The sequence below is a fragment of the Pygocentrus nattereri genome, chromosome 10, assembly GCF_015220715.1.
Source record: "Pygocentrus nattereri isolate fPygNat1 chromosome 10, fPygNat1.pri, whole genome shotgun sequence".
NCBI classification, from domain to species: Eukaryota; Metazoa; Chordata; class Actinopteri; order Characiformes; family Serrasalmidae; genus Pygocentrus; species Pygocentrus nattereri.
Window position 1 is genome coordinate 40,185,347 of NC_051220.1, and position 12,075 is coordinate 40,197,421.

Below are 12,075 nucleotides of genomic sequence, written 5' to 3' on the forward strand. Positions count from 1 at the left end.
TCGTGACCCCTGGTTACTATCACCACTGCTGTAAAACATCTGGTTAGGCAAGTTTCTCTGCAAATTAACCGTTTTGCATCAAACCACTCTGAATGACTTTGTTTACATCTAAACCACTGAATTATGCAGAAAGTTTGAAAAATTGTTGGAGTTCCCCTTCAAGATTAGTTCACTGTAGTTTCATTAATGCTGAGACCCAACTCTGGATATTTAACCAACACACAACCAGTCAGAACATGTACCATGTTAAATATATACACAATGTAATAGACAGTGCTGTGTTATTTTGGCGCTGTACTCCAGCACTAATGAAAACAACTATTAGGTCAACCTTTTAAACTCCTCCTTCGTCCTGGCCAATACAGCTTGATTTTGATTCTGTTGTGCTGGTGAGAGTGGACCAGACACAGCAGCGCTGTTGGAGTTTTTACAAAAATGTGTCCACTCACTGTCCACTCTGTTAGACGCTCCTACCTTGTCGGTCCACCTTGTAGATGTAAAGTCAGAGACGACAGCTCATCTGCTGCTGCACAGTTTGTGCTGGTCATCCTCTAGTCCTTCATCAGTGGTCACATGACGCTGCCAACAGGACACTGTTGGCTGGGTATTTTTGGTTGGTGGACTATTCTCAGTCCAGCAGTGACACTGAGGTGTTTAAAAACTCCAGCAGCTCTGCTGCGTCTGATCCACTCAGACCAGCGCATCACACACTAACACACTACCACCACGTCAGTGTTACTGCAGTGCTGAGAATGATCCACCACCCAAATAGTACCTGCTCTGTGGGGGTCCATGGGGGTCCTGACCACTGAAGAACAGGGTAACAGAGTATCAGAGAAACAGATGGACTACAGTCTGTAACTGTAGAACTACAGAGTGCAGCTATACAGTAAGTGGAGCTGATAAAGTGGACAGTGAGCGCAGAAACAAGGAGGTGGTCATGATGTTATGCCTGATCTGTGTATATATACACTCACAAAACATATATAAATATCTAAGCAGAAAAAGAAATATATACACACTGACTCTGAATATACACATATACACAATATACACTAGTACTGCACTATTGCAATGTACAGTTGTACAGTAATAAGTTATAAAATGCTATGAAATGTGCTGCTGTACACATTCGGTATGTGCAGATAGTTTGAGATGCAGGTACTCAGGGGATAGAACACTAATATAGAAATCGGACAGTAATATTACATTTTATAAAGCTTTCATAATGACAGTTACAGTCCTGTGCGAAAGTCTTAGGCACCCAAGACACGTTTTCAGAATCTAGTAGTTTGTGTTTATTTGCTGAGAAAAGTGTTATTTGAACAAACAAATTGTATAGAATATGAATTAATAATGATTATATATTTATATATATATATATATATATATATATATATATATATATATATATATATATATATATATATATATATATATATCGCTGTTGTCGGAAGAAAACCTAGTATTCGTTTTTGTCGATTTTCAGTCTTTGACATAATTTGAAAATGCATATTGTCCCGATTATTGTGTGAAATTTCATGATATATGAACCTAAAGAAACGGCCCAAAATGACTTAGAAAACATTCTGGTTGACTTACATTAGGAGTAAGGTAGGTTTTGTAAAGTTACCATTTTGGAGATATGAGCTTTTCTTCCGAAACCATGATAAATATACATATACATATATACATACATATATATATATATATATATATATATATATATATATATATATATATATATATATACTGTATATTGTGATAAACTCACTGCTGAGGTAAATTGTTTAAAAATTTGTTTAGATGCCTAAAACCTTCGCACAGTGCTGTACATTTATGTTTAAGTCAGAATTAAAAACCCATTTTGAACTTTTAACATGGACTTTTTGCTTTGAGCAGAACTCAAAAACACAGCTCTGAACAGCCGTTCACACACAAAAGCACCAAGTCTGCGTTTCTTAGTGACGATTCTTAATGTTCCTCACTGATTTTCAGACTTTGGGACACATTTATTTCAAAACAATGGGATCTAACTGCTCACCATGTGGCCATGAGGGACAGGGATGCAGCCTCTCTTCCTGCTCTAAATGCAGGGGCGTGGCTTAAATAAGGCTCCACCTACTGACTAAAACAAGCAGCGTGTCCCAATTCAGGGGTTGCATCCTTTGGAGGCTTCCGGGCAAGTGTGCTCACTGCCCCCTAGGGTGTGTGTATTCACTAGTGTGTATGTGGTGTTTCACTTCACAGATGGTTTAAATGTGGAGGTCAAATTTCCCCGTTTGTGGGATTAAAAAAAAAGTGTGGCTTATTAATATCTCTATTAAGGCCTTGAGTACATCTTGTAAATATCTGAAGCCTGATTACTTAATTGTTTCTATAAATAGTGATTTTCTGTGGGTCTGCAGTTTGAATTAATTTAGCAACATGGTCCAATTTACTGGTGTAATGGTAACTACTGTACACAGGTTGGGGCACTGTATATAAGCACATTGGTTGGTATAGTGTAGTGTAGACTGGGGTTCAATCCCCACCTGGGTAAGCCCCCTACACTACACCAATAAGAGTCCTTGGGCAAGACTCCTAACACCACCTTGGCCCTCCTGCGTAAAAATGATCAAACTCTGGATAAGAGCGTCAGCCAAATGCTGTAAATGCAATTTGAAATTAAAACAGTTAGACGTCTTTAATCGGATGATATTTACAGTCACGCTGAGTGAGCGGAGTAAGAATCAAAGCCATTCCAGGTCCGATTATTTTCCTCATACAGATTATCTAGAGATGCTCAAATGGTTTACAAACTACCTCCATCTATTTTTTAAGTGGTTGAGATGTAAACAGAGTCGCTCTGAGTGGTTTGGTGTGAACTTACAGAGTCAGAACTGTTCACAGTGGTGGTGATAGGAACCAGACGTCCACCTCTAAAAGCTCCTCACAGAGCGCTCCTACATGAAATACTGAATTCACTGCCTGATCCGAGAGGTAAATACAGGGTGTTGTACAGCAAAAGAGTCCCCAAAGAAATTCTTTGTCTTAAAGCTCAGAAGGTGTGCAGGTTCTCTGGTGGTTCTGGATGGTAAATAAAACGTCTATATTTGTGTTGTAGTCATGGCGACCCCTGGTTCCTATCACCACCACTGTAAAGACACCTGAGTCTCTACAATCAACCATTTCACACCAAACTCTAAATGACTTTGGTTACAATGATTGAATTATATAGAAATTTTGAAAAATCAGTGGAGTTGCCCTTTAAGGTTAGGGTTAAATCAATAGAACCTGTTACACTGAACTGAATTAAAGACTCGGTGGGCCTAGAATGAACTATTGACAGTAAGTGTTAACCGATACGCCTCTGCATGTTACTTTAGGGCCGGTCAGAATGTGAAACGTGAAATGCCCTTTCTCTGTCCAGCGCTGACCATTCGAGCCCTTTCTTTATTAGAAATGTATTATTTATTATTATAGTCCTGATTATTACACCCATGATTAGTGCTGAGTGTCTCTATGAGCTGAAATACTTGATCACTTTGACGAAAGTAATAAACAAGTAACCAGCGCTGCAGAGTTGTAGTCCAAAAGTATTTGGACGTCATAACAAATCAACTGAAAAATTTACAAGAGTCACTAAACTTTTTTTTTTTTTTACTAAAGCACTTAGTGGTGTTTCTACAGCTGCTTTTCAAGTGTTCACGTTGTGATAATGACATCTAACACAGCACCTGGGAGCTTTAATTGTTTATTCATTGTTATTATTACTATTTATTCATTTATTTTTAGCCTCTTATGCTCCCTGAGACCACCGGTGGCTCCAAAACACACTTGGTCATGTTCTCCATAACATTCATATTCCATAAGCTCCATTCAGAAGCTGGGCGTCGTGTGAGGCTGTAGCTCTTCTCTCCAGTCTAATAGACGGTGACGTCATTTTAAACCCTTATAATAAAAGAAGCTGAACTTTGTTTTTCTACTGAAAGTCGACCCGTTTTTCCCCAAATCTGGGCTCTAAACTATAAACAGACGGCGTCTCTTCAGTGATCTGCTCTGGAAACATCACTTTTAGAAAATAACACAAAGAGCGTCGGAGATTTTTGGCTTTCAGCAGTAAATTGTGAGCGTATAGTGATATGTGGAGATCATAAAACACAATAAATAAATAAATAAAAATTCACATTTATTTCATGCACTTACTGAACAATCTGCCTTACGATTTGGTCACGTAAATTCAGATGGACAAACCAAAACACACCCTGTAGAATAAGAGGTTAAAGCTGAATGGGCCTCTAGGATTTAAAGCCCTCTCATCCCTCAGTCAGCATGTGTTTACTTAGTAAAGACCACATGGTGGTGCTGCAGTGCAGACGCCCACCTAATGAACTGAACACCAGACGTGGATTTAAGTGTTTATTAATCCCACAAACGGGAAATTCCACCTCTGCATTTAAACCCATCCATGAAGTGAAATCTGAACCTGGATTAAATAAACTTGTGAATTTAGGGAATTTATTCCAAAACAGATCAAGTCTACTCCCTTACCACAAGTTACAGTTAAAGAAGTGATAATATAAGTCAAGGCTGGGTTTTTCACTGGTCAGCAAACTGGCCAGCAAGGTAGAAGACATCATAAATTTAGTACCAAGTACCGGTTAGTCTTAAATGGACTGATAGTGACTGATAGTGATGTTTACATTTGATTATGGAAGACAAAAGATTAAAGGGTTCTTTGCACGGTGAAATGGTTCTTCAGATTGATGGAGAATGTGCTGTAGATGGTTCTATACAGAACCTTTCTACAAAGGGTTCTTCTATTGATGTCAGGCTTGTGGCATGTGTTCTTTGAATGGTTCAACATAGAACCATTTTTACTACAAAACCCCCAAAGAGCCATATTTTTTTTCAAACTTTTAATAATTTTGTTGATTTGCTGAAGTGAGAATAAGTTAACGCACCCTCGGCATGGAGTTTAACACCGTGGGGAATACGAAAATGTGCCATAACTTTTGCAGAGGCCACATATTAATTCGCCCCAGTATGTTCAAATCAGCAAATAACCAGTAAGTCAGTAAGTGTGCAGTAAAATGTGCAGACACTGGTTTGCTGTAGAGGATGTGCACCACTTTCAACCCAAGATGCAATTTGAAGGGTCACCCAAACTTCCACACACGACTGTATTCCACTGCTTTTCATTCCTCCAATCATTTCAACCTAATAGCTTTAAGATAAATCAGTGGATAGTTTAACTGTCGAGTCTGAAACTGAGCTTTTCCCAATAGATTCACACCTACACACATTGTATGTAGGTATATATGTGTGTGTATCTATATATAGTGTATATCTATCTACATATACACATACACACCAGCCACTTTATTAGGTACAGTTAGGTACTTGCTGGTAAAAGGTTGGACCCCCTTTTGCCTTCAGAACTGCCTTAATTCTTCATGACAGACTTGTGAAAATCTCAGTAGATCAGCAGTTTCTGAAATACTCAGACCAGCCTGTCTGGCACCAACAACCACGCCACGTTCAAAGCCCCTTAAATCCCCTTTCTGATGCTCGGTCTGCACTTCAGCAAGTCGTCTTGACCACCTCTACAGGCCTAAATGCAGTGAGCTGCAGCCGTGTGATTGGCTGATCAGCTATTTGTGTTAACAAGCAACTGAAGAGGTTATTTATACACTAATAAAGTGGCCAGAGAGAGAGAGAGAGAGAGAGAGAGAGAGAGAGAGAGAGAGAGAGAGAGAGAGAGAGAGAGAGAGAGAGAGAGAGAGAGAGAGAGAGAGAGAGAGAGAGAGAGAGAGAGAGAGAGAGAGAGAGAGAGAGAGAGAGAGAGAGAGAGAGAGAGAGAGAGAGAGAGAGAGAGAGAGAGAGAGAGAGAGAGAGAGAGAGAGAGCACTGCTGTCAGAACAAAACTTTGCATCTCCAGAATGATGACTTTACAGAACGGGGGGAGAAAAAAAAAAAACCCTTCACTTTTAATGTTGTGTTTTTTTTGGTTCATTCATCATGAAATTTACACAGTATAAAAGGCATCACATTCAGAATATGCCAAAAAAAAAAAAAGACAAAAAGGAGATGAATGGACCAAGTGGCCTGAAATAGTTTGAAACTAATTTTTTTCCTTCTGCTGTAAAGTTGTTTTGGAGATACGAGGTTTTGTTCCGACAGCGGCGATATTTCTGTACATATATACGTGTATATCGCCGCTGTCGGAACAAAACCTCGTATCTCCAAAACAACTTTACAGCAGAAGGAAAAAATTAGTTTCAGGCCACTTCGCTTGGTCCATTCATCATAAAAACTCTGCACGATTTAAAGAGCAGCAAACATTTTCAAACTAAGCAAAACTGAAAAACACCAAAATTGGAAATGGGAGGTTTTGTTCCAACAGTAGCAAGATAGAAGAACATGTTCCTTAAAGAGAAACGAAGCCTAAAATAAGGCCGAAGGATTTTCCACGGCCAGTCACCACTGGCATAGTAATCTAGTCCAGGACTAGACTTGAACCATGTCCAGGAAAGCGGCCTTGAAAGCGCCACACAAATGAGACGTTATTATTTTTTTTTTTAATCCTTTATTTTTGCTTTCTGTGCCCCTTGAAATTGAGTTGAATCCATATTTCTGTATGCAAAGTTACATTCCATTTAAAATCAAGTAGTGACAGACCTTGTATTTACAGAAAACCATATTCTATTTGATTGCACTGGCAATTTCACAAACTTGCACAGCACGGTAAGAAAAAACAAAACAGTATTAGTCATCACAGGTCAAGAGTTTCAATCTACATTTCACCATTCTGTTAGAAAGGAAGTAGGTTTGGAGGAGGAGGGGTGTCGAACTTCATCTATAGCACTGAAAAAATAAAAAAAAATAATAAAAGACATGACAAAGCCTACACAACCACACAGTGCCGCTGGATTTGGTGCCGCTGGTTAAATTCTGAGCACCCGTTTCAGTGACTCACGTGATGACGGACATAAGACGGACAACAATCTGACCTGTGAATGAACCCACAGTGCCGCATCTCCTTCACAGTAGCTCCCTTTTCCTAGCAAAACACTGGCAGAACCTAATCGTATGGCATCATTTACTTCATCTAACATTTCAGTTTTTCATGACACTAAAACGGTTTAACATGTATGAAAAAACAAAGCGAAACAAAAAATATACTGCATCACACTTATGCACACATCCATACGCAATACTGTAACAAACACTTATGGAGGAACTGAAGTATGGTGCCCTTCGTTCTCCAATCAAAGCATCCAACCCTTCCTTCGGGAGCACCACGGCAGCATACTGGATGGAGTAGGAGTGGATGGAATGACTACAGGTAATAAGACAGCTTTGAAAGGTCATTGGTTTTGTACAAATCCTCCGTGGTTGTGCTCCTTATTACTTCATTAAAAAGAGGCCCTCGCCTCCGTCGACCGACCTCGTTTACTCTGCGGCAGCTTCCGCAGCAGCAGGCTGGGCATCCGAGCTCTCGGCAGGCGTGGGTTCTTCAGCCGCGGCCTCGGCGGGCTTCTCCTCCGCTACCTCCTCGGACGCCTTCTTCTCCTCCTGCTCCTCACCTGCGCTCGGCTCTTCAGCTTTCGGCTCCGGGGCCGCCGTGGCCTCCTTCTCCCCTTCTTCGGCGGAAGGGGCGGCATCAGAAGCATCTTCGGGCTTCGCCTCTTCTGCCTCAGCCTTCTCTTTGCCTTCTTCGGCTGGGGCCGCGGCCTCGCCTTCGCCGCCCTCGGCCTCCTTCTTGGCGTTCTTCTTGAAGGAGAAGCCGCTGAGCTTGAAGGGCTTCTTGAAGGAGAAGCGCTTCTTCTGCTTGGCGGGTTCGCTCCCCGACGCGGAGCCGTTCTCCTCCGACTTGGCCGACTCTTCTCCGTTGGCTACAGGGGCGCTCGCAGCTTCGCCTTCGGCCGCCCCATCTTCGGCCTTGGCCTCCTCGTCTGCTGAGCGCTTGCCGTTGGCCTGGACCTCCTCTCCGGCTGCATCTGCCGTAGGCGAGGCATTGCCGTTGGTTTTAGCATGGCCATTTTCCTGAAACGAGAGAAAAGATTATAGGTCTACAGGGGGGAAAACTGGGCTCCTCGGCTCAGGAACTCAAGAAAAGCGCTGAGAAACGCGGCGAACGCAAGCTTTACTGAGAACCACAGGGTGAAACATCTCAGCACAGTGGTGCACTGATTGCAGTGGGGTTGTGCTGTGCCCCAGTGCATTTGCTCGCCACGTGGGTGAAGCCACTTTGTCTGGCTGAAGCTGTTGCTGTCTGGCTTGGCAATGCAAGATGGACGGTCAAACCACAGCAAGTGAGTGGCCCAAATCTGCTTTATAGTGAAGGACTTGGTAAGTTTCGGACCATTAGCCTGTGGCATGAATCTAGCTCGCTTTTATTCCTCGAAAATCAGAAAACACCCCCTTTTATTTGCGACTAACATCCGCTCTAACTGAAATAAAGGCGTGGTGGTTTCCACTGAAATGGCTGTGCATTGTTAACACACTTGGTGCTTGTCTGCTTTTCTCGCTCCAACACTTCGAAAAAGCGTCCACGGCCCAGACGCGCAGCGTTAGGTCGAGCTTTAAGGCAGGCCCAGGTGGAGGGAGTGAGAGAAAAGAAAGGGGAGAATCTGCGCTTCGCACCACATTAAACCTCGAGAAAGAAAACCGGTCTTTTTTTTTTTTAACGTGCATTTTTCTACTTTTGCAACATTTGATCAAACCCAGGCAGCGAGTTTGGCTTCTAACCCGACCATGTGCTGATTCTGGGGCTCCTTTGTTTGATGGGCGATTTTCATTGTTCGTCTCCATCTGGTCTAGTCTGGTCTAGCCCTCCCCTCCAACTCGCCAGCTTCTTCTTCCAATTTCCCCGTTCCACCTTAAACGGTGCTTCGGTTACATTCTGGAGCCTGGGTTTCATTCAGTTTAATTTGCCCGTTCCACCTTAAATGGTGCAGCAGTTCCATTCCGGCGCCTTGTGCGCCTCGAGCTCCGGAATGGAGCTGCTGCACCACTTAAGGTGGAACGGGCCAATTCGAACAAGACGCTGACTTCAGCCTCTTCCCTTCCCTCGCATTCATCCATCCATCCATCCATCCATCCAGCCACTCATCCATCCGCGGTTAAACGTGGGTTAAGGTTCAGTTTACCTGCCCGTTCGCTTTCGCTCCGGCTTCGGGGGCGTTTTCGGCTGCGGTTTCGTCTTTTGCCCCGTTTTTAGCGACTTGGGCTCCCATTGCTTTCCCTCTTTCACTCCCCCAACAAAGACTCCCAGCGGCTGGAATGAATGAACAAAGGCGGCGAGCTGCTTCTTGGCGGCGGACTCGGTGCTGAGAGCCTGCACTCGCAAACAAACCCCGGCAAAACACGCGATCCGCACCTGCTCAACTCCCCTTAGAATCCGATTATTTTTCCCTTTTCTTTGGAAAATAATTACAGCGGAATGTGAGATAAAGGTAATGAAACTGCCTCTTTGTTAATGAGATGCCATGTACAACGCCCGAAGTTTCGTCACGGCGTGGAAAAGCTACTTCAGCCAATCAGAAGTCCGAATCACAAGCAGTGGGCGGGGCCTCGGACTGGGGCTGGGAGTGGGGGAGAGGGGCAGCAACTAGTGATAAAGCTCTGAAACTCGCTGCTAATGCACGACTTTTTGTTTCACTTTTTATTTTTATTTTTTATTTCTTTTTTTTGCGATTTAAAATCTTAGTCAGGACTGGGCCTAATCTGAGACCCGCGCTTTTTGCTTTATTTTTTACTTTTATCCTTTTCTATGGCTGTAAATCTCAGTCCTGATGTCTAATCTGCAGCGGTGGATGAAGAACACAAACCATGTCCATGAGTTAAAGTGGAGACCCCCAAGGTAAATATTCCTCCAGTAAAAGTAGTAAAAAAGTTCCTCCCTTTAGACTTCCACTTGAGTAAAAGTACTAAAGTATTTGCCTTCAAATGTACTTAAGTATAAAGTAAAAGTACTAAAAGAGTAATTCTGGCTCTGATGTCCTGTTATCGTTTTTATAACCAGACTGGCTTCATGAACTCATTTCAGGTGAAAGTCCTCCAGCGTCTCTCTTGGTAAACCAGTCTTTTAATAGAACGTCATTAATTAGTGACGCTGACGTCTATTAAAATGATCAGAAGCACAAAACACTGAAGGTAAACAGTTTCCATCAGGGAGAACCGAGTGGCTCTGAAATCACTTTTTACACACAGGCAAAGTTTCAGTTTCAGATTTATTTACAACTTAGTTCCAAGTTTAAGTTGAATAAAAACTGGCTTTAAACTCAGGATCACAGATGAGCTCCTTTACTATGTTGATCTGTAGGCGTCTGTTCATAAACATAAACCAGCCCAAACTCATTTACTATAAAATGAAATGGTGTTTGTAGAAATTCAGAAAAAAGCCGCGTCAGTCTCGACTGCATATGTGGACATATTTCTATATTGAGCTCTATTTACACAAAGTTAGGTTAGTTCATCATTTATGTTGAACAGACTCTCCCAAAGTTTTACTCTGCTGCGCTGACGTTGAACCGCGTGCTGCACTGGGTCGGTATGACCAACAGGTCAAAACCAGCTCTGAACAAAGTGACCGCTGGGCCCTGATTGGTGCTCTGGCTTTGCGCTTCTTTCGTTTTGACATGTTACGTTTTTATACACACAGAAACCAAAAGGAACGACAGATTTCTCTAAATGTAGGAGGAAAAAGTCGGATATTAGACTCTGAAATGTAGTGGAGTGAAAGGAAAAAGTCCAGAACGGAGAAACTTCAGTACAGATACACCAAAAATACTAAAGTACAGAAACCAATTACATTTACTTAGTTACTGTCTAATCTGAGATGTTTTTGCTTTATTTTTTACTTTTATCCTTTTCTGTGGCTGTAAATCTCAGTCCTGATGTCTAATCTGAGATGCATGTTTTTTTTTGTTTGTTTGTTTGTCTTTTTAAAAAATATTACTCTTTTTGTGACTATGAATCCTAGTCTTAATATCCGATCTGATGCCTTTTTGTCCTTCAGAGAGGAAAAAACGTTTTTTTTTTTAATTATATACTGTGTGTTAATAGCGCGTCCAGGCTACTGTAAAAACCTGTAAAAACTTCCCACTGACACTGAGGATGCGCTGATCGTTAATTATGTCCGATTTTTTCTTTATAATGATATTTTGATGATGATATTTTTTGGCAACTTGGATATTTTTTTGTACATGGGCCCTTTAAATAACATGAGCTACATCCAAAGTAAGAGGTGATTAACAGTTTGATGTGTCGCAGCAGCTTTCTGATACAGTGTGAGTGCCCTTACCTGCCTCACATCATTTATCTCATAAAACTGATCAATTATCTGATTTCTGATCACATATTTGGAGTAAAAAATCTGAGATCTTTTAGTCTTTTTGTTACTGTAAATCTCGGTCCTGATATCTAATCTGAGATCTGTTTTTTTTTGTTTGTTTGTTTTACTTTTAAAATTTTATTCTTTTGGTGATTGTGAAAAAAAAAAATTTATATGTTGCCTGAAAAACTTTCCATTGTCACTGAGGATGCGCTGATCATCAATTATTATGTCCGGTTCTTTCTGTATAGCCATTTTTTTGGCCAATTTTAGCCCATTTATTTAACCTAAATATCGTGCTGTGTTGGCATAAATAACAAATGAAACACACTAGCACATTTCAAACATTTCAAATACTTTCTATTATCTAACGTTTCTATGTAAATACCTTTATTTACTTTCGAGGTATTTGCTCTTTAATGGGCCAAACTAGCGTTTTAAAGTCTTACACAAAAATCAGTTGCCTGTTTAAAGGGCCAGTATCACTGAAAGCTGCGTTTTCCACACTTAAAAAGAGTTTGATGTAGTATGTACACATTGCTAAAGTTTCAAAACATACACTTCATCCATAAAAAACCAGCTTGTTTTAAATTCATTGTTTTTGTCATGTTACAAAAACCACCATATTTACAAATATCCAACTGTTCAGGACGTTTGGCCCCACCCCCTCATACTGAAGTTATAAGGAGGAGGTGTTTCTTGCAGCTTTTTGCAGGAAAACAAGGCAGCAAACCCACACAACAGTGATAAGG

General features: G+C 41.4%; 2 protein-coding genes across 2 annotated transcripts in view; one reads left to right on the forward strand and one right to left on the reverse strand.

Annotated features, from left to right (window-relative positions):
* Window positions 1-6,545: 6,545 nt before the first annotated feature.
* Window positions 6,546-9,479, reverse strand: marcksb (myristoylated alanine-rich protein kinase C substrate b). The gene is made up of 2 exons (XM_017724062.2): window positions 9,138-9,479; window positions 6,546-8,031 (listed from the first exon to the last, which is right to left on the reverse strand). The coding sequence occupies exons 1-2, from the start codon at window positions 9,222-9,224 to the stop codon at window positions 7,438-7,440; spliced, it is 681 nt and encodes a 226-aa protein (XP_017579551.1). The 5' UTR covers window positions 9,225-9,479; the 3' UTR covers window positions 6,546-7,437.
* Window positions 8,270-12,075, forward strand: part of fyna (FYN proto-oncogene, Src family tyrosine kinase a) — a 31,871-nt gene continuing 28,065 nt past the window's right edge. The window contains exon 1 of the mRNA XM_017724059.2: window positions 8,270-8,300. The gene's annotated coding sequence lies outside the window, so the exon portion shown is untranslated. The remainder of the gene's footprint in view (window positions 8,301-12,075) is intronic.

Bases quoted from the DNA above. Each gene is read 5' to 3' on its own strand.
- marcksb (XM_017724062.2), bottom strand. From the start codon at position 9,224: ATGGGAGCCCAAGTCGCTAAAAACGGGGCAAAAGACGAAACCGCAGCC. The intron at 8,032-9,137 runs GTAAACTGAACC...CTCTCGTTTCAG, and splicing joins GAGCGAAAGCGAACGGGCAG to GAAAATGGCCATGCTAAAAC.